Raw genomic sequence first — 24,108 nt, 5'->3', positions numbered from 1 at the left:
ATGTTTGCCATTTATAGGTGGACAATGTGAATTAGATGAAGATTGTGTGACGGAAAACTCCAAATGTTATTACAGAAAATGTCAATGCAGAAAATATTACGTTCCCACGGTTATTGATGAAAAATATGAATGCAAACGAAGTAAGAAACTTTTGGTATAGATTGCTAATTGACCATTTACAACGCACAGTTTTAAGTTATTACTTTTGTTCTTCAAGATTTTACTTTAGGAGTTCCCTGTAAAAATAACAGTGATTGCGCATTGATAAAGAACTCTATATGTTCAAATCATAAAGTCTGTGCTTGTCGAAATAAATATTATGAGTTTGACAACCGAACTTCTTGCGCGCCGATTATTGATGGAGACTGTTCGACCGATGAAGACTGCAGATTCGATAATTTTCATTGTTTTAATTTTACGTGCCAGTGCAAACCTAATTATTCTGCCGTTTCAGGCACTCAATGTGAAATTGGTTAGTGATAAAATTTTGCAGATCAAAAAATTAATGTTGATGACTAATCAATTTTTATCATTTTTGTTTTTAAGAACAATTTGTTGTTCGTTGTAACAAAAATATTGACTGCGGAAATCCGTGGCATGCAGAGTGCTCAGAAGATAATTATTGTGTGTGCAAATTAAATAATAGATTGATCAATAAAGCAACATGTTATCCACTTTTGAACGGACCTTGTTGGAAAGATGACCAATGCATGATTCTAAATTCTGTTTGCATTGATTTTCATTGTCAATGTCTGTCAGGTTATAAAGCCGTAGCTACTAATCTTTGCATACCTGGTTAGTAAATAATCATTTCTTTGTTTTTGGTTCGAGTGTTAATGGAATATTTATTTTTTTAGATTAAACCTATTAAGTTTAGATCGATTAGTATTGCGCATAGTTATTATCGACTTCTGATAACCGAGTGATCAAGTGTATTATTAATTTTTTTGTTTTCTTTTTTTAAAATTTGCGTCTAAGTGTCAGATTTTGATAAATAAAGTAATTAAAAGTTGTAAAGTATTTTTTATTATAACCATTAAAAATCTCCGAGGCCTCGTTATTTTAGTTTTAGATAATAGATAAAAAAAAAACTCATTTTCGATATTAATGAACGTTTGATTGCATATTAGTTAATGTTTTGTGAGCAATCAATCATTGTTCTTCAAAAACTCAATAACTTTATTACTTTATAAAATAAAATGATTGCTGGAAGAACGTTATTTATTTTTTACGTGACTGTAACAATACAGTTCACTAATTCATTCGTCGTTGGAGCGAAAAAAAATAATTGTCCAACTTACAGAGATTTAGTAAGATATAAAAAATAATTATTTTTTTTAAAAAGACTTTGTTTTCAAATTTTATTCATTTTTTCAGTGTTTTCCAAATGATCTGAAACCGTGTTGTAGTGAACAGCTTCAATGCAAACAATCAAAAGATAAGTTTCATAAATGTGTTTGCAACCGTGACTATGAATGGAGAGATGATCAATGTCAGTTTGGTAAGAGTCATTTTTTATGAAATATCCATTAAAATTTTTCTCTATTTGCATAATTATTGCAAACATAAATTTACATTAGTTCCAGATAAATTTTGTTTAAATAATACCGATTGCGAACAACAAACGTTTTCAGAATGTAGTGTGTATGGTTTATGTACGTGCCAATCAAAATATGTTAAAACAAATCCTGAAACATGCCGAGGATTGATTGGGGCGGCCTGCTCTAAAAATTATGAATGTTTTCCGCATAATTCGGTTTGTCTTAATGGATTTTGCAACTGTAAATGCGATTATTTATCCACAGCCAGCGATATTTGTCTACCAAGTAAGTAAAGCTGGTGAAAACAGAAAAAGTTGGTACTAGATAACTTTGGCTTTGTTCCAGCTTTCTTTGAGATGACATGCTCTCCCGATGACGAAAGCTGCCAGGATGAGGAACTTTCTGGGTGCTTGCATGGTAAATGTTACTGTCAACCGAATCATGTTGTGGTTAATATGACTTGTCAGCCGCTCTTGCATGAAAGCTGCGCGAAAAATGGGATATGTGTAATAAAAAATTCTATTTGTCGTGACAATGAGTGTCAATGCAACTCCGAGTTTATAGCACTGTCTAACAATCGTTGTTTACCAAGTACGTAATAATTAAAAAAAAAAAAAAAAAAACAAAGATGAACAAAACTATTAGTACTAATTATTCTTCATTTTTAGCTAAACTAAACCGCCCATGCCAAATTAATGACGATTGTAGATTTTTAATTAACTCGAAGTGTTCAAAATACCACTACTGTACGTGCATGGATAATCATTTTCATTTTAATGAAACTACTTGCGTCCCACTTATTGGTATAAAGTGTGAATCAAACGAAGACTGTTTGATTAAAAATTCCATTTGTTTCCATGGATTATGCAAGTGCAAAAATTCTTACATGAGTTCCTTCGATGAAAAATGTGTTACAGGTAAGTAATGTGATTGGGGACTACACAGAAATTTTTAACGCCGAAATATTTCAGCACTTCATGAAGATTGTCAGAGAGACTCTGATTGCCTCGAAGAAACATACACAAAATGTTCTAAAAACAAGACATGTGAATGTGAATCAAATTACTTTGCTTCAAAAATAGATAAGATATGTTTACCTAGCATATCTGGATTATGCGACCTAGACGATGACTGCACAGTCGAAAATTCTCACTGTTATCAGAACAGGTGTCAATGCAAGAAATTTTATCTCTCTGTGGTAACCAATGGTAGATATTCGTGTGTTCCACGTAAGCACAGATTCTGTATTATTGATATTGATAACTTTTTTGGCTCAGTCGTTTGCTTTTATTGATCGTGTGTATTCCCTTTTATTCAGAGCTTTTAGGACATCCTTGCCAAAGAGATAAAGAGTGTGAAGTTTCCAAAAATTTCATATGCTCGGGTGATGGAATATATACTTGTCCCCAAAATTTTTACGCTCTTGAAGATAAAACTTTGTGTTTGCCAAAGATCGGCGGTCCTTGTTTAAAACATCAAGATTGCCGAGTGAAAAATTCTTTTTGTCTCAATGGAAACTGCCAGTGCAATCGCGATTATTTAGCTGTATCAGAACATGAATGCGTGCTAAGTAAGTAACGGTACAGATTTCTACAACCATTTAAAAATATTTTTTTATAAATATTTCGGTTTTTGTTTCAAAGAATCATCCGCAATTTTTTGCAATCGGGCTATAGAGTGTGGAGAACCGTACCATGCTGAATGTTCATCGGATCACAACTGCTTTTGTAAAGCGAATAATACACTCGTCAATCGATCTACCTGCTCACCTATGTTAGGAGGTGCTTGTTTGCTAAATCATCAATGTGTGGTTGAAAATTCTATTTGCAAGGATCATTTCTGCAAATGCAAAACACCATATTTTAAACCTGTCGCAAGTAATTTGTGTGTAAAGATTGACATTGAATAACACTTGCACCGTAGGTCTGTTGCAGTTTTTTCTACGGTCTAAACTTTGAATAAACATCGATTTAAATTTCTTTTACTGTAAAATCATTATCTAACTTGCAATTTGACACTATTTAAGCTTCATCAATTTTTATGTATTACTTGTTTAATTTTATTAAATGCATTTGCACTTTAAATTTGTTATTATTTTATAATCTGTATGTAATAAACTTTTATAAATCATGTATTATTGGAAGTCTTGGAATACTTTAATAAACATACTATATTGGAAAAGAGACTTCTTTAAAATTCATCGAAAAAACTATTCTTTCAAATTGTAAAAATTTTGAGTCATGATAAAGAAATTTTGTTTTGCAAGTACATCGTTTTGATACAAAATGATACTACTGATAATAAAATTGAGTGATTGAATTTAATGGCAAGCAATTAATCTAACTTTAATAGCTTCAATATCTGTTAAAAAAAAGAGAAAAACAAAATAATTATAAATCATTAAATGATCTTAGTTCATAGTTCTAAAATATTTTTTATCAACTAGGAATTGATTTTTTTCAATATTTCGACATCGATGACCAATAACAAAATCAAAAAATAAAAAATAATTTTATCAGCATTAATTTGATGTAATGTCATTAATTTATCATTTATTTAATGTGGTGTCATTAGTGTTCTATTACGTCTTACTTAAGATTTATATACAAAGTAAAATTTCAGACAATACCCAATGTTTCGTATTATTTGAGTACTTATTCAATAAAACAATGAATTTTGGAAAAGCTTTTTTTATTATCAGCGGCTTGGTGATTATAATTGTATCACCTATTGGCACGATGATTACTGAACTAGAAACTCGGTGTCCGAGCTTCGGAGATGCTGTAAGAAACTGAAAAAATTTTTTAATTTTTCAAGAATGCTAATATCTGACATTGTGTCATTTTGTTGGCAGTGTAATCCATTTTATAATCAACCGTGTTGTGGTCAACATCTAGTATGTATAAAGTCAAAGTTTACGAATCAACAACATGAATGCTTATGCGAAGTCGACTATGAATGGATTAACAATAAATGTTTACAAAGTAAGTGCAAACGTTTATAAAGTCTTGAGTGGATATATTTTTTATTGAGAGTCAAAATCAGTTTCAGATAGATTTTGTGTCAATGATGATGATTGCAGAGACCGAAAGTACACAAAATGTTCTGAAGATAGCAAGTGTGTATGCGAATCAAATTACGCTAAAATCGATTTTTCTACATGTCGGCCGGCGATAGGGTCATTTTGCGTAAGAGATATAGAATGTTTTCCTGATAATTCCGTTTGTCGTAATGAGATGTGTCATTGTGCTGATGGTTTCATTTCACTATCCAATGAAAATTGTTCACCTAGTGAGTACAGAAAAATTTATAATCGTTTTAATTCAAGGCTTTACGGTTAGTAATAGTAGACAGAAGGTTTTGGATTAGCATTATAATTTTGTGATAGCTTTCTTGGAGCTGAGCTGCAAAAGCGGTGAGGAAGAGTGTCAAGAAGCTGAATTTTTGTTATGCGATCAAGAAAAATGTTACTGTCCGGTGAATCATGTTATGGTCAATGGTAGAAACTGCTTACCATTGCTAAATGAAATGTGTTCAGAAAGAAAACCTTGCGCTGTTAACAATTCAGACTGTGTTAATGGTCGGTGTAAATGTAATCCAAATTTCGCGGCGCTGTCCAATAATCGATGTTTAGTAAGTAAGTATCACTATCATGAAAAATAATCGTTCAGAATTTTTAACGCCAGATTCATCTTGGTTTCGTCAGCGCAATTGCATGGAAAATGCAAATATGATGACGATTGTAGCAATATAGAAAATTCAATATGTTCTAAGTATAATGAATGCATTTATAAGATCAGTTTTACGCCCTCTTTGGGAAAAAGTTGTACTACAAACGTAGATTGTTTAATCGGCAATTCTACATGTATCGATTACACTTGTTAATGTAGGCCTTTCTTTGAAATTATGCATGGTAAAACATGTGCTCCTGATAGGTATAATTGAATAAGAAAAATTCACCAATCAATCTGATAATTTTTTTTCAAATTTCCGTTTACTTTTTAGTGCTTAAAAAACCATGTCGGACGAATTACGATTGTATCAATGTTCCATTCGCAGAATGCTCGAAAAATAAGACATGCGTCTGTAAATCAAACTACGTTTTATCAGAAAATGGAGCATGTTTACCACCTGTAGTTGGAATCTGTACAAGCAACAGTGACTGTACATCTAAAAATTCTTACTGTCATTTCAATAGGTGTCGATGCACAAGAAATTTCGTTGGCCATATAATCAATGGGGTCTTTGAGTGTAAAAAGAGTAAGATTGAATTTTGTCAAGAATTTCATATTGCTTTTATCAATTTCCATGTTTCATAATATTTTTTTTGTTCAACAGTAAGACTAGGATCTTCTTGCGAAACAGATCATGATTGTAGCACTATCAAAAATTCTAAATGTTCGCATGATAAAATTTGTGTTTGTCATGAAAATAATTATGCGCTTGATGACGGAATCGTTTGTGTGCCGGGAATTGGTGGACATTGCTTAGAAGATGTTGATTGTGCACTCGCAAATTTCCGATGTTTTAATAATTTTTGTCAATGTCAACAGGGCTATGTATCTGTTGAAGACAATCAATGTGTATTGAGTAAGTACATAAATGAAAAAATTTTTATGATTATCAAAAAATAGTTTCCTTGATACTGATTTTGTTTTACTTTTCAGAATCATCAGCAGTTTTTTGTAACATAGGTATTCAATGTGGAGAGCATTGGCATTCAGATTGTTCATTTGATAACACTTGCTTTTGTAAATCAAATAATACGCTAGTTAACCAAGCGACATGTTCACCAATTTTAGGTGGAGCCTGTTGGAGAAACGATCAATGTACAGTCAAAAATTCTATATGCATTTCTTTTCGTTGTCAATGTAAGCTACCAGCATTCAAAGCCGTTGCTATTAATATGTGTCTGTAATTTGTATGAAAAATTGAAACTACAGTAAAAATAAAATTTATTGATTAATTTTCTGAATGTTGTCAATAATAATAAAAAAAATTACAAATTCAGAAAATAGGTTGATTTTTATCTTTTCAGCTGTCATTTTTAATTTGACCTGATTGTTCAAAGATTAATTACCCGGTAAAATTGTAAACAGCACCGTCAATGAAATTCCATAAATTAGTATGTTAATGTTCTTCTTGAAATGAAAGCTTGTTCATTGTAACCTTTGCTGCAGCAATATACCGGAAGATGAGACGTAAATAAAACAAAATTAACAAACTCCAGACCGTTGTTATGCAATCTTTTGAAATGAAAGCACAATAATATTTGTCTTTGTTTCACCAAATGGAACAAATGAATTATCAAGTTTATTTGCAGGGACGATGATGAAATCTAACCGAGTTAAACAATACAATGTTAGCCTTGTTTTGTTCATGAATACAGGTTACAGGTGTGGGTATAAACTAATGTAACGGTTAACAGTGAAAGATGTTGGTACATTATTATACTTGAGACTTAACAAACACGAACCGCAGTCGCTGCGATGAGGTTATAGTTTGTGATTTGCAAACTTCTTTGTTTTCGATTCAGGCATATCCAATTGTCCTGTTCTTGCAATTATAGCTTTTGTGCTGAGTGATGACTGTTTACTTTCATTAGACCGTTTTTACACTATTGTGCTGTCCCGAGAAGAAATAGCCAGACCTAGTCATACATAAAGCACGGCGCACTCTCGGCAGAAATTCGATTGCATCCAAAATGTGCTGGAAAATAAAGTTGCTTTGAAGCTTCAAGTATCAACTTCAACCTACTACGTATACATATAACACATACATATATTATGCTGTTATATAAGTGCATATAATTTGCGTTAAAGCTACCCGTCGACAGAAATTTCATTAAAAGCTCTTCCGCTAGAGTTTTCAAATCGTATAGTTTATTTATTCACTGAGAAAAAAACATCAAAGACTGATTTTTAATTATATACTTTTACTCGGAAAAACGCATTAAGGCTTGAATAGGTTATTTCGTTTTGATATTAATTTTTTTCCGGGACTCCACTCGTTTTCTTGGATAATGCGTTTTACTCACTAACTGTAGGAAGTATAAATTTTCGCGGTCTGCGTGATGCATTAGTTTCCTCGTTTACTTGTCGACCTGCGTCCATGTCCATATATACTTACTATAGATTCATGTGCAGCGACGCTAAATGGATAGTAACAGGCAAAATCGAGGATGCAGAACATTTACAGTATATCATTGCATCGTCGACAATGCTTCGCTTCAATACAATATATAAATATAAATTTGTATGTAGATAAAATATACATTGATATTTTTATTTTTGTTCGATGGACACCCTATTCGTCAGAAATATCAAATTAATCTAACAAGTTTCACAGTCCTTGCACGAATGATTGGTCATATTTCCGCTCCAGCGAAAAATAATCACCTGTATTATTATTGAATTTTACCAAATTATTTGTAATTACGTTGTATTATTCGGACCGAAATACTGAAAATATTTCAATATGAAATTTATGCTCACGTTGAGAAAAAGTAAAAAGAATTTGTATTCAATTTAATTAGCTGCAGATAAATTTGATATTAAAATTAAATGTATGAAAATTATAAAAAATGTAAAGACGAAAAAATTATTAAAAAATTTTTTTTGTTAAACATTGAATTTTTTGGAAATATACACGAGTCTATATATTTATTTTTGTGTAAAAATTCAGTTTTCAAAGGCGATTTAAATTTATGCTACTCTAACTTAGGAGTCATTAATAAAATCGTGACATTAATTTTTTGGTTTGCGGTCCGATTATTTTTTTAAAAAAACATCAAAATATAAATAAATAAAAAAAGTAAATGAAAAGGTGTCGAAATAAAAATGCTTTTGAATTTCCTACATAAACTTTCAATATATGATGTATGACGTATGGGTATTTCTCCGTACGTGGAAAATTCCCATTGGAAGTGGTGGGTTTACTTACACTTGCACTTGAGGATCGCGAGGCAAAAGTAAAGAGGAAAAATGTAAATAAAAGAGCAAGAAGAAATAGAAAATAAAATAAAAAATAAAAATGAGAGGAAGCGAGTTATCTTGTGGTAATACGTGCGCAAAGCGTAAAGTTACGTTTGGTTGCTCTGCTGCGGTAGTACCGTTGAAAGTAACGCGGTTTAATATATACGATTTCTCACTGTACTGGCTTTTCATTCTATTTCCGTCTTTGCTCTCACACTTTACTTATATTGTGACTGTAACTTTACTTATAAAGCAGTAGTATCAGGCGCCGTATACCGTACATCCAAAGCGGGATTCCAAATAATATGGAACTTGTACTTTCAGACCTTAAAACCGCATTTACAATTTTTGTAAAAATTTTAATAACATATTTTTTTAATATTAATAATTTAATATTAATAACATATTCAAAATTTTTTTTTTATTAACCTAACAATTGTAAATAATTAATTAATAAAATAAAAATTTGATGATTTTTTAATTAAATAATAAAATGCAACAATAATTTTTTCCATTTTGTACGAATGAAATTTTTCGCAGTGAAAAAATCCCAAAAGTGCTCAGATGTCAAAAATTTTCTGAAAAAAAATTAAAATGTAATTTTTATCAGCAATATAACAAATCTCGAGAAATTACATTTGATAAAAATATTTACAGAATGTTGAAAATTTTTTTTCTCAAGGTAAAATAAATATAATTATTATTTTTCAGATGTTGTATGGTCAGCTCATTTCGTGTAAAAACCAACAAAGCAAGAGTACCTCCGTGTCTCTTTACTTTGGAGGCCCGCGTTGGAAAGTACACTGCATATATTAATCTCCTGCAGAGCCGAGTACGACCATTACAATTGCATTCTGACGTGCAGAGCACTTTGGAGCATAAAACATCGTAACCAACTGGCCATGCCCCATGAATCTGGTTCTTGCGTTGCACTGTACACCGTGTTACACGAAAAGCCGCAACACGATGTCTGAGTGGTCTACACAATGCTCGGTATGAAACCGCAAGGTTTTACTCCTATTCAGACAGGTTTACTTTACGTATTTTAGTATTTCATACCGATTGACAAAAACGCTTATGGTTGTTATCGTAATTATGTATAGACAGAAAAATCTGTGACAATTTAATTCAGATTGTTATTTTTTAAAAATTATACACTATCAACCACGTCTACTGGTATAATGCGAAAATATCAAACTATGTTAAATTTATATTAGAAAAAAGAAAAAAAAAAAAAAAAAATTAATGTACAATTATTTCGTTTTATGACAAAAAAATATTTTAAACAATAAAATTGAGTGATTGAATTTAATAGTAAGTAATTTATCTAAATTTAACAGCTTTATGATCTGTTAATAAAGAAAAAAACAAAGTAATTATAAATCATGAAATGAATTAAATTTATAGTTCTAAAACATGTATCATCAACTAGGAATAGATATCCGTTAATATTTCAATATCGTTTACTAATAACAAAATGAAAAAATTATTTTATCGTCATTGATTTGATGTGAAGTCATTAGTTTTTCACTACACCTCACTTAAGATTTATATACAAAGTAAAATTTCAGACAATACCCAATGTTTCGTATTATTTGAGTACTTATTCAATAAAACAATGAATTTTGGAAAAGCTTTTTTTATTGTCAGCGGCTTGGTGATTATAATTGTATCACCTATTGGCACGATGATTACTGAACTAGAAACTCGGTGTCCGAGCTTCGGAGATGCTGTAAGAAACTGAAAAAATTTTTTAATTTTTCAAGAATGCTAATATCTGACATTGTGTCATTTTGTTGGCAGTGTAATCCATTTTATAATCAACCGTGTTGTGGTCAACATCTAGTATGTATAAAGTCAAAGTTTACGAATCAACAACATGAATGCTTATGCGAAGTCGACTATGAATGGATTAACAATAAATGTTTACAAAGTAAGTGCAAACGTTTATAAAGTCTTGAGTGGATATATGTTTTATTGAGAGTCAAAATCAGTTTCAGATAGATTTTGTGTCAATGATGATGATTGCAGAGACCGAAAGTACACAAAATGTTCTGAAGATAGCAAGTGTGTATGCGAATCAAATTACGCTAAAGTCGATTTTTCTACATGTCGGCCGGCGATAGGGTCATTTTGCGTAAGAGATATAGAATGTTTTCCTGATAATTCCGTTTGTCGTAATGAGATGTGTCATTGTGCTGATGGTTTCATTTCACTATCCAATGAAAATTGTTCACCTAGTGAGTACAGAAAAATTTATAATCGTTTTAATTCAAGGCTTTACGGTTAGTAATAGTAGACAGAAGGTTTTGGATTAGCATTATAATTTTGTGATAGCTTTCTTGGAGCTGAGCTGCAAAAGCGGTGAGGAAGAGTGTCAAGAAGCTGAATTTTTGTTATGCGATCAAGAAAAATGTTACTGTCTGGTGAATCATGTTATGGTCAATGGTAGAAACTGCTTACCATTGCTAAATGAAATGTGTTCAGAAAGAAAACCTTGCGCTGTTAACAATTCAGACTGTGTTAATGGTCGGTGTAAATGTAATCCAAATTCCGTGGCTAAGTCCAATAATCAATGTTTAATAAGTAAGTATCACTATCATGAAAAATAATCGTTCAGAATTTTTAACGCCAGATTCATCTTGGTTTCGTCAGCGCAATTGCATGGAAAATGCAAATATGATGACGATTGTAGCAATATAGAAAATTCAATATGTTCTAAGTATAATGAATGCATTTATAAGATCAGTTTTACGCCCTCTTTGGGAAAAAGTTGTACTACAAACGTAGATTGTTTAATCGGCAATTCTACATGTATCGATTATACTTGTCAATGTAGGCCTTTCTTTGAAATTATGCATGGTAAAACATGTGCTCCTGGTAGGTATAATTGAATAAGAAAAATTCACCAATCAATCAGATAATTTTTTTTCAAATTTCCGTTTACTTTTTAGTGCTTAAAAAACCATGTCGGACGAATTACGATTGTATCAATGTTCCATTCGCAGAATGCTCGAAAAATAAGACATGTGTCTGTAAATCAAACTACGTTTTATCAGAAAATGGAGCATGTTTACCACCTGTAGTTGGAATCTGTACAAGCAACAGTGACTGTACATCTAAAAATTCTTACTGTCATCTCAATAGGTGTCAATGCACAAGAAATTTTGTTGGACAGATAATCAATGGGGTCTTTGAGTGTAAAAAGAGTAAGATTGAATTTTGTCAAGAATTTCACATGGCTTATATCGATTTCCATATGTCATAATATTTTTTTTGGTTCAACAGTAAAACTAGGATCTTCTTGCGAAACGGTTTATGATTGTGGCAATATAAGAAATTCTCATTGTCTAGACAAAATTTGTGCTTGTTTTGAAAATTATTATGCGCTTGATGACGAATTCACTTGTGTGCCGGGAATCGGTAGATATTGTTCAGGAGATTATGAATGTGCATTCGCAAATTTTCGATGTTTTGATAATTTTTGTCAATGTCAACAGGGCTATGTAAACGTTGCAGACGATCAATGTGTATTGAGTAAGTACATAAATGAAAAAATTTTTATGACTATCAAAAAATAGTTTCCTTGATACTGATTTTGTTTTACTTTCCAGAATCATCAGCAGTTTCTTGTAACATAGGTATTGAATGTGGAGAGCATTGGCATTCAGATTGTTCATTAGATAACACTTGCTTTTGTAAATCAAATAATACGCTAGTTAACCAAGCGACATGTTCACCAATTTTAGGCGGAGCCTGTTGGAGAGACGATCAATGTACAGTCAAAAATTCTATATGCATTTCTTTTCGTTGTCAATGTAAGGCACCAGCATTCAAAGCCGTTGCTATTAATATGTGTCTGTAATTTTTTTGAACTTGTGTATAAAAAAAAAAAATTGATAACAGATTGTTGTGTTTAGAGAATGTGTGTTAGTTTAATCCTTCCCGCAGTGTTTATGCCGCATTAAATAAAATATAGCGTAGGATAAAGAAGAAAATAAAAATTTGTATAGCTTGATGTGTAGTGTTAACTTTTTAAAAATAACTGATGGTGGGGGTCCCTGAGTAAGACCACTGGCTCAACTTTTATTTTCCCGTTCTGTTCGTGAAAGCAACGAATTACCGCATAGCACAGCTACAGCTCACGACCGAGTTTTTTGACTCTTTAAAGTTAAGTTAAAAAGTTGGTAAATATAAAAGCGACACACACCGCTGCTTTAGACACGCTTCTTGTTAGCCGAAAGTTCAACGCAGAACCAACTACCGATACATCTTGTTACAGGGACGTAAACTCGAGAAAAATTGATATTGGCTCTTACTTCTCCTATTCTTCGGTCTTTATAATTCTAGTTCCGACTTATTCCCAAGTAACGTTACAAGCTCCCTTTCTAGGCCAACTTTTTACATTTTTTATGGTTGTCGTGGTTTGCATGAGTATTTATCATAACCGCTAAGTAAATATTACCCATAACTCGCGAACAAATTCCTAATACGTTAATAAGTCCCCATATCAGGCTTTGTATAGTTATATATACCCATATTTAATTTTTTGACTCCATAGTATTGAAAAGCTGCGATAGATGGCGTAGAATCGCTAAATCGTCTCCTTATAGGATAGTTAAATTTATGATATTAAATTATAAAATAAAATATAACTCTCTTTTTCTCAATAATTAATTTAGACTTCGAAGAAAACTTTTTTTTTAAATAATATAAATTGAAAAGCTAAAAAATCAAAATTCAGATTATCTAAATTTGAGTCCGTAAATCAAAAATTTTTTATTATTGTAAACTTCACTGATAGAAACATTGTTTTTGTGTGTATATGATCGAAATCAATAAAAGAATATTCAAAGTCTAAAAATATTTTTTTCATGGGAACGAACGAGGGGTATTCCTTTACTTACTCAGAAAGCTCTTCTATAATTATAATTATTTATTTATTGAAAAATTAATGAAAGTGAATTAACGTTTACAGAGTACACTTTGAGAAAACATATGGACTTAATAATGCGATGTAGTAATAATTTAAGTGAGAGAATAAAATATCGGAATATAATTATTGATAATTGAGTCTGTCGGCTGGTTGTTCTGGCATGTTATTCAAGTATTTAACAGTCTTTGCTGTAGAAATAATCTTATACACCACAAACAAGGTAGCTGGTGCAATTAATAATAAAAACGTGTTTAAGTCTGGAAACCCAAAAGGGGAAAAAGTGGAATTGCACAAGAGTTGTTGGTTTTATTATTGTAATTATTATTATTAGGTAGGCACGGGAAGAAAGGAGTTAAGTGCAAGGAGGGTTGTAGACAAATTAATAAGACGAAGGCCATTTTTCCGTGGCCTTCGTCAGAAATTTAACGTTCTTTATTTCCTGGCATAAATCCCCACCACTGTTTCCTTTTTTTCTTCCTTCCGTCTTTTATTATTATTTCTTAATTTTTTTTCACCAGCCGCAGAAGCTCGTTTGTTTTTTTTTTTGTTGTTTGCTAGATATTCTTTAACAAAAAGACGTCAGAAATTTTCTCAGCTTTTTCCGAGGTGATTATTTTCTTTACTAGCTGAAACTCTGACGGACAAAAAAAGCAGAAAAGAAGATTATTCGTTATTTAAGTACTTTTATCTATTTGTCTAACGCAGAAATATTTTTTGTCTTGCAAATGAAAAAATTATACGAGTAACTAGATATTTGATTTTGCACATTTAATTACATTTCAAAGCACAGAAACTTCAAAATTTTACAAGTATGTTAAATAATATTAAATTTACAAAAAAAATTTTTTTCATCATTATCTTAAATTTATATTTTTATAAAATTGGCAATTATGTTTTGACAGGAATTAAATTGTAAATCTTCGAATTTAATATAGAGTCAAAAAATTCTTAAATAAAGTGAAATTTTTAATAAAAATGACCAAAACGCGTTCATAATAACTCAAAGTTTAACAAAACGAATCGAACTGTTGAAAAAAAGGAAAAATGAAAAGTCAAAACACAAAAGTGTCATGGGAATGCTCACTGCGAGCTTAATAGTCGCGGTATTGGTAAAAGCGTTTCTCTTCCACAAATTTTCGCAATCAACGTTGTCAAGTTAAACGGATTATGGCCCCGGAAGAATTCACCGCGTCAACAGCCGAGTGAGGAAAAGAGAGGGTGGGATGGCCTGGGGGTGGAAACCGTGTTGCCAGCTTCCGAATCAAATAATCTATAATTTGATATCGGCTTAAAATTCTTTCTACGCGTTATGTCCAGTATATACACTAAATTGGAGCAGCTTCCACTGGAAACTAGTGTCCCTCTCGGGCGCTAAACTCTCAGAAAAATAAACTCTTCCTCCTGCCAAAATTTCATGCGTCATCGCGCCTGTCAGGTAATAAAACGAAATCACTGAGCAATATAAAATATCAAATAAAACCAAACTAACTCGGATAAATAAAAATAAATATGTTTTTTTCATCTATTTTATTTTAAAAAATGATTGGGACTATTGTGATCGCAATATCGAAATTGCTGAATCGGTTATTGGTTTAATTACAAGTCTGTGGTTTTTAATCGGATTACGAGTTATTGAAATGATAAAATCATATTCCATCTCTGTCTCTATTTTTTTTTATATTAGATTCATTATTTAATTATTAATTTTACTAATTAAATTTTTTAATTATTTATTTTTTTTTTAAAGACATCAATTAAATTTTCAAAATTATCAATTATTTGAAGAGAAAAAATGCAAAACTTTTAAGTTTATAATTTTTTACCAAAATAAATTTATCAAAAACAGTAATACGATATATAACAATTTTATTTGATACTTTTCGTTAAAATTCACACCTTTCTTTATCTAAGATTGTTGAGTTGAAATGTGAAGTACTTTAAGTAGGGTCAACAACAGCACATAGACGAGTTGTTAAGGTACTCTTGGGTTATTTGGTACTTTGAACGTTTTCCAACGAGAGTTTTTTACAGGATATGTCTACGTCCACTCTGTAGTATGGATAACGGCGAATGAAAGAAACAAACGCGATGTTTAATGGCACCGAAGTTTCTACTAGAGAAGTATTACGCAGTTCTACTATAGTACTTTGGATGTCTGTGTTATACAGCGAAAGTAGCAGAGTCGTGTTAAGGGCAAAATAAATTGGCGCCACTTGAAATCCACTTTTGAATTAGGAGCGCTCGTTACTCCAGTAAATTCGGTTATTTTTATTTTATTTCGTTTGTATTGCTCGAATTCGCGTTGCTAAACTTATTTTATTTTTACAAGAAAGAACGAGGAAATAAAATTCGATCGAGTTTTTTTCTATTGAATTGTTTTTATGCGTTAAATGTGAATGGAAAAGTTTGTCTTTACTTTATTTTTAGAAGGTCTTCTAGTCTGTTTGCTTTCAAAGGAAACTTGGAAAAATTTTGTAATATTGTTTGGTAAGAGAAGAAATTTTAGAATTTTTGAGAATTACGTGATTCAGAAGTGCAGAAAAAAAAATTCTTGCCAGATAACAATTTTTATAATTTTTTCCATGTGGATGTGTAAATTTAAAGAGTGAATAGCATTGAATTTAATAAATTCCTCATGATAAATCACGGTGATTGTGGTTGTCTCTACGTTTTATGAACTAAAATATCTAGAGGTATCTGTAAGACGAGATACGAAGCTGGTGTAGGAGTTGATAGATACGGGGGATAATCTGGGAGTCGTTTATTTTGTGCAGTGCTCGATTGAATTTCTTTAGCCCACTCCCAAGTAAACCCGTCTGACTCACTCTGGGTCTGGCTCTCCCAAAGATATATCATTATGTTATTATTATCATTATTTTATATTATATTATATAGATAGAGATATACATATATATATATATTAAGGAAGAGTGACAGAAAGCCGGAAATCCTTCTCCAGCAGCACTGACAACGGATGATCGAGCTCTGAGCTCAAGCATAAAAGACAAGTTGCGTCTACTCAATAACATAAGTAAAGTTAAAAAGAAGAACACGTTGTATTGAATCGTGAATCCTATCATACCCTCTCCTGAGGAATTTGCTCCCCAGTGAATCTTCGACGTCAATCCATTAATATTTTTCATATATAATAATATAATATCGACAGATGATTTTAGTCGCAAATCCTATTAAGTTTTTTTGTGTCTCGCTGTCGAAAAAATGATGAAAATTTAACACTGAATAATAATAATAATATTAAACAATAAAAAATATTAAATTAATTTAACAAAATTTATAGGAACAAGAAAAATTACATTTTACGTACTTACAGTCAAATCTTACTCATCATTTTACGTAATCAGTAAAATAGAGTTATAAAATATATTTCATTGAACAAAATATGACCATAATTCATTATTACAATGGATTATCATAATTATAGTTATTAATAAAATAAGATAAGTAAAAAAGTAGCGTTGAATGATAATAGCGAATGGGATCCATAAAAAGTAATAGGAAAGTTATACCTGAGAGCATAAAAGCGTAGATGAGCACAAAAAACCGGAGGAAGAGATGTATAATCTTAGGGCGTAAGGGTAAAATAAAAAGGATCTCGGGATGGCAACCACTAAAAATTTAGATACCTCTTAACAGACGCCGTTGTCGTGCGACAGGGAAAATCTCTTGGCGTACAAAGGGAGGAAGATGCTTCAAGGTTTCAGAGGGAGTAAGAGATAAGGTGTCGCGAGTATCCGAGCTTAAAAGTAAGACAGTAGAGGTGGCGGGTGTTCGGTGTTCGGTGTACCACCCATTCTGTCCTCGTCTTTTTCCCCGAACACGAGACATAGCAGATGCCGATAAGAGCAGTCGCGCGACGACTAGAGGGTAAGTCCACAAGAGTTGAGAGAAGAGAATGCTCTCACTGGTCCCTGCATACACATATATATATATATATATATATATATATATATATATATATATATATATATATATATATATATATATATATATATATATACATCTTCGCTCTTAGTGCTCTACGTGTAATTCCCCCTTCACGCTTTTCGTAACACCCCCCTATGAAAATTTCGTTTCGATGAAATCGCGTATTTTCACTCCCTATTCACACGTCGACGTGCCAAATGCTTGGATCATTTCTCTGTTTCTCGATTAATTGTTATCTCTATTCGTCAGTCTCTAAGCTTGTAAATTTTTTTAATTTAAAGTAAAACAACTCATTTGTATGAATTAAAAAAAAATTTTTTTTCAAACTAAGCAAACAAGTTTCAAACCAAAATAATTCTCTGGAATTATCTAATTTTTTTTCTATCAGTACTTGATTTTTTTAAAAATGATTTTTTTACTTAAAGATTTTTTCTCCTGAATCTACTTAATTTTTTTAATTATTGTTTAACCTCTTGGTTCACAAAACATGATAAAGCTAGGCAATAAATATTGCTACTAACTCTTAATTGTCGTAAAGTTCTCAGCAGAATTCTGTCGGTCGGTCTTTGTTATAAGGGTATAAGAGTGTTACTACGATACGTCCGGGAAAACAAAGACATGTACTGCACAAGTAACGAGTAACAACTAGAGTAGCGACAGCAGTAAGACAGTAACAGTATGCAAACTCTGTTCCTCTTTTGGTTTCGGTTCAACTCTGCAGTTTGCATTTCTTGGCCGCGGCTACAAACGTTGACAGGGGATGTAAGAACTACACAGAATACAGTATACAACAAGTATTCATAACAACCACCACACGTGTACTAGAGGATCCGTAAGTTATTGCCATGATTCACGACTACCAGAATGCCTTCCCTTTTCATGAACACAGCTCGCGTAATACCATAATAAAACTGAAACTATCCCTGCGAGGGCTGCTCGCTCCAATTTAGCATGGAATTCGGGTTATGGTCCTCAACTAAAACAGAAGAGAAATCACGGCAATACTTGCTCCCGAATCTTAATTTGCGGTGAGTTAAGACGAGATACGAAAGACAAAACAAAAAGGAGGCGGAGGAAGAGGATCTGTATACATGTGCAGCAACTCGAATAAGATGCTTTCGGTTCACTGAGTTAAGATCTTACTTCACTGACAGCTGGATATTAAACTAACTATGTATTTGATTACAATAGAACCGTGAAATTAACTTTCGAGTTGTTGAATTTGAAATAATAACCTAACAAAGTTGTTTCTTTGGCGCTTGGTTTATTCTATTTATCGCATTAAAATTAGTTGTAGTTTAATTTTTCGAAAAAGTCAATTAAAAATCAATTTTAATAGATCATTTAATGGTTCAGTATTCGACAAAAATATGAATTTCTTTTTAAATCATAAAAAAAAAAAAAAAATGAATAAATTTTTATTTAAAAGTAAATAAATATTTAAATGATGCAATAAATATACATAAGGGTTAGAGCTGGATTTGATCTCAGAATATCGAGAGAATTATACTTGAAAAAGCAGGGTCATGCATCACGTAACTACGCACACAGTCTAGTTGTACATTATTTAGAAGCGGGCAAGAGGACTGAGTTATTTTTCGGCGGCAAAGATATTCCAATTGACTCCGCTTACGTTTCAAAGAGGAAGTTACGTAGTGTGAGTGGACCAGTTAGAAGAAAGTAAAGGAAAACGGACAGAGGGTGGTCGACGAGTGCATAGATAACGAAGGGACATCCGGTTCCTGGATTCTTAAAAGTTTTCCTCTCTCTTATATCTTTTTTCGGCGCGAGAAGAAACTCTGGCGACGAAAAGCGATCTACATTTTCTTTTCCATCTTTTAGTTATATACTTGTACTTGTACTTGGGATGCTATTTCCCCTGGGCTTACACGTGAATATTACGACATGCCAGAAATTTAATGGAGTCTGAGAAAGCCTTAAAAAAAGACAAGTTCGAGTAAGAGTTTAAGTTGAAACAAGCGGAATGGAACAACTCCTGATGAAGATGGAGAAGAAAAAGTAGGAACTCTACAAAAGACAATTCCTCGAGCATTTTCCGGCGTTATTGCCAGAAGAAATTTCTCCATAAGTAATTTTCGCTCCTTCTACTCAATTTTATGTTTACAACTTTCAAGTTGCGAAATTTTGCCAATTATTCGAATAAAATTTTCCATCACCAAGCGATCTATCTTCTTGCAATGTTGCTTTTGAGATCCCGACAAACGTGTAATTATGATTTATCACGGATCCTGAATCGTAAAGTTTATTTATAGACTTTTTTAAGGTTAAGGTGAAGGTACTTTAAGGCACGTACTAATATAAATTTACAACGTCAAAATATGAAGATAAAAATAAATATAGTTTATTTTTAACGAGCCGCGAATTTATACCAGCTATTTACCAGGTCATTTTATTTTTTTAATGGCCATTCTGGTGTATAAATAGCTTCACGATTCGTACAATTGGTGTTGTGTGAGTGTGATATTTATCAATTGATTGTCATTCCGGAAATGAAAATGGACAAAACTTCCGGGCTGGTAGTGTAAGCTGTCCAAAATTGTCCATCATAATTGTTTTATTAAACTGAGTTACTATTTATCTGATGTATTATTTGCTGATAAATTTTGACCAGTGGGACGATATTTGAAAAATAATTTCTCTACTCTCAGGCAGAAGTTCCAATCTTTAGACACGAGTCGTTTTTTACGGTCGAGTGACTGACAATTGCAGACACTTATTTTCACTGTTTTTCCATAATAGTCTTTTATATATAGTCATAGTCGTAGTTCTACGACCACTCACTTGACATTTGCGCCATTTAAAGTAAAAATACATTGCAAAAAACATTACTCACCGATTTTGTCAGCAACCTCGTTCTCAATTTAAATCTGCAACAAAAATAAATAATAATCCGTTAGTTCTCAGTATTTTTATTACTATCATTTCATAAGATATAAGAATAACATTTAGCAACTTGCAAAGACTCGGTGAAGGTTGAGAATTATAAATTATGAATAAAATAACTTTGGTTTAGTGATTTTTAAATATTTTTAATCATAATATGTATAGTTTAGGTACTTTTAAAGGATTTTGTATAAAAAATATTGCTATGATAGAAAATGAGAGCAATTATTTAATAAAAAATGTCACGAAAAAAATTTATAGAACCAACAGACTGTTTAAAATTCTTTTAAAATTTAACTTGTAATATAAAAAATTAACTATCATCAAAAAAAAAATTTTAAATCATGAAAAAGTACAAATTAACATAAAGAATTTTTTAATGATAGAAAATTTAACTATAAAAATTCCTTTTCAAATAAAAATATGTCGGTCAAAAAATTTTTTTTAAATTTTTCAATTATGGTAATAATAATAATAATAATAATGGTGATGATGATGATGATAATAATTTATTTTTTATCCATATAATGCAGAGAGAATGTAGAACGTGTGAATTGACATAAAAGGAAACGTTTACGTTAACTCGGGAACTGTGTCAAAACCTTTAATTAGGATGAGTGGAGGATCAACCTGATCATTCTAAGCAACTCCCAAAGTGACGCAATAACTGAACAGACGCTGATGTATGTTATTTACTCACACGCATGCTTTGTCCTTTGTGAGTCGTTGAATCCGGCGATTTGACGGGACTCAAATTATTGAGTAAATATCATTTGTGTATTCAAATTTCTTCTGTGAGAATTCACACGAATGAAGGAGAAATTTTGAAACTTTTCTTGTCACTGCGAATGCTTAATTTATTTAACGTAAAAGTTTAAAATAAATTAAAGTCAACGAACCATCAACTAAATAGTAATATAAAATGACTCGACCCGTATTAGTATAACGATTATCAATGAATGTGAAGGGAAATGGTGCGGAATGGCAGGAAGCAAACCGATAGCGATAGCGATACTTCGAACAAGAAAACTCTTGTATTTTAAGCCTGGGTGGAAGCACCAGAGATATGTTATAAATTGTGATAAAAATAATTTGCCAAAGGGTAGGAGTGATAAGGTCATCATGTAACACACATTTCATCATATGGGCGTCCTATTCATCCTTTTTATTTTCTGAGAAACGCGTAAATCATTGTAGTCACGTTTTATCGAGCGTATATCGTGTATTCGCGGCAGCTGTGCTCACTTCATTGAACATGAACACCAACAAAACATGTGGGAGTTTGTATTGTCCCCTACCCTCACACTAAGTCAGAAAAAATAAAATATTACTTTATCTGTCGGTACGGAAAGATACCCGATAATAAATTGCGGCTTTTTCACAGAAACTTCTATCCCAACTGGTAGAATTTTGTGGTTTTACTAAAATTCATCTTTGCTTGCTAGACGAGATATTCTATGTCTATAACCAACTCTAACTAGGTGACTGTACTTAACTATTATTCTGTTGATCTCACTTGTATTATTCTCCTGGATACTTGAGACGGAAAACTAGAGCAGGAGAGTTACGAATATAAAAGCAATGTGCACAGTGATATGATAGTGGTATTATTTTACTGGAATATACTCGCTTGAATTTACTGAAATTTCTTAACTTACAAACAACTTTTCCAACGGGATTTACTTTTGTCACCGGAAGAGTGCTCGTAACTCGGCAAACTTGTCACGCTGAGAAAATTTTTCAGCTCTCAGTAAATTTACTTCTTTTTTTTCGCTAACTTAATTTCAGTTGTTTGGGTTTAATGTTACTCGAGATTTGCATTATCGTGTCTGTTATTTCAGCCAGAATTTTCATTAGAGATAAGAATTCTTTTCTTTTAAAAATCTGATAAAAGCTCTTTGTAAACCCAGCAGAAAAAAAATCGTAAAGAATTAAATTTCCTCATCGGAAAAAAAAAAAAAAAAAAACAATAATAATTATTATTATTTTCTAATATTGGATCCCATTAATCAAAAAAATTAATTTTTTTTATTTTGAAATTTAAAGAGATTTTTTTTTCAACGCATATATAAATTTTTAGCCTCCATTATTCAACATTCAATCAAAATATAATTGTTCCAATGGAAAAAAACACAATAGCAATTGAAGAAATGAATAGCAGTAACAGTCTAAAGGTTGTGTCATTAAACTTAACTATGATAGGCTTTATATCAATACAAAACAATTTCTGTCAACAAATGACGATACAATAAATTAAATTAAGAATGTTAAGTATTGAAAATTGAATAATTAGCAGATAAAACAAAGTTATCTAAAAAAAAGTATGTCGAACACCGAACGGAAGAGGGAAGATAAAAGTTAACAGAGAACAGTAAGCAAGACACATCGTATATAAAGTTTGTACAGCATCGGAGGAAGATATACAAGCAGGTCAACTCGAACTCTCCAAATGCATTATTTTATTTTTTGCTACTCGCATTTTTCTTTTATGTTTTTTTTTCTACTCAGAAAAGTAAAGTAAAGTAAAAAATTTCGCCTGTCACGTGAGTGGAGTCGCCGGGAATGTCTTAAGGGACTTTCTGACCTCTTGCTAAAGTTTAAAGAGCAATCGAAAAATAAAAGCATTCGACTGAAAACTACTACATAGGAATTATTTTCTTTGTCTGGGTGGAAAAATAAATACTTGTAAAGGGACAGACGGACCGCGTAATTAAACGTCTCTCGTTTTGTATTGGGTCTTTCGTTTGATTAAATAAGCTTCGAGAAAAAAACATATCTTTTCAAGCTTAAAGATAATGGATATAAATATATAATTAAAATTTATTCATCATCGTGTAAGCACATATCGCGGAATTAATTGCGCCGATAACAGAGAAAGGACCAAAAAAAAACTTTTAAGTGGCAATTATCGAGGAATGACGTCAATTTCTTTCTCTCATCATTTATTTTCTTGTTTCGCGGCCTTCCGCTCTCCCTTTCACCGTTATCACAAACGGGTTGTCATGCACTTGTCGTTGGTAGAAAAAAAAAAAAAATAGTGCACTCGATAAATCGATTAGTTCGATAACTTTGCTAAAATAGGAAAAAAATGTGGAGCGAACTGTGAAAGAATAAATGCAATGTACGTCTACTTAAACCACGGTAGTTAAGGTTAGACTCGCGAATCTTGAGTTAGAACTTACACAAGAATTCGATGCAATTAGGAGTGATTTATTATTTTAATTGTCTGGTTTAATTGCCACAGCAATTATTCAACCGGTGAAAAAGTAAAAAACAAACGGGCAACGGGCACTTGACTGGGTTCGGAGTCTTAAGTCTTTTAAAAAGGAAACGAGAAATCCAAATGACTTTTTTTTCTTAATTGTTTTATTTTTAAACCCGCTACCGCTACGGCTACCAATCGGACCGATAATTCATTCGGAGGGGAGGAGGAATAAATGAGTTTATAAATGATCAATATCATTTCAATAAAATTAAACGAGTAAAACACGTGATTAATGCAACCAGTAATTGGAAATGAGTTTTATTAGCAAAAACATCCATCAATTTTAATTGATAGTTCTGTTAAACATCTGTTTTAATTATGTTTATTAATATTAATAGCCTCACTTGCTCTTTCTACATCGGAAGAAAATAAAATAATTGAAAGACTCTTTACTTTTAAAACACTAATTTAATTTTTTTTTTTTTTTTTATTATAGAATTGAAATATTGTAATTTGTAATAAAATTAAAAAAATTAAATTCGTGGTAAAATTTCTTTAAACTACAAAATTATTAGTTTAAATAACTTTGATTTCATTCAATAT

At 31.6% G+C, this 24,108-nt stretch overlaps 1 protein-coding gene across 3 annotated transcripts in view; it reads right to left on the bottom strand.

The window, feature by feature from the left end:
* The window catches only part of LOC141526261 (uncharacterized), a 112,626-nt gene that overhangs the window by 27,595 nt on the left and 60,923 nt on the right, over positions 1 to 24,108 (bottom strand). For all 3 annotated transcript variants that reach the window (XM_074241168.1, XM_074241167.1, XM_074241169.1), the window contains one exon: positions 20,251 to 20,284. In XM_074241168.1, the coding sequence (XP_074097269.1) occupies positions 20,251 to 20,284 (34 nt within the window). The remainder of the gene's footprint in view (positions 1 to 20,250; positions 20,285 to 24,108) is intronic.

This window comes from Cotesia typhae, unplaced genomic scaffold, assembly GCF_013202065.1.
Source record: "Cotesia typhae breed Kobodo isofemale line unplaced genomic scaffold, CoteBio_Ctyphae contig_33, whole genome shotgun sequence".
NCBI classification, from domain to species: Eukaryota; Metazoa; Arthropoda; class Insecta; order Hymenoptera; family Braconidae; genus Cotesia; species Cotesia typhae.
Note: the sequence above shows the minus strand (reverse complement) of the source record. Positions and strands in the feature narration are given on the sequence as shown.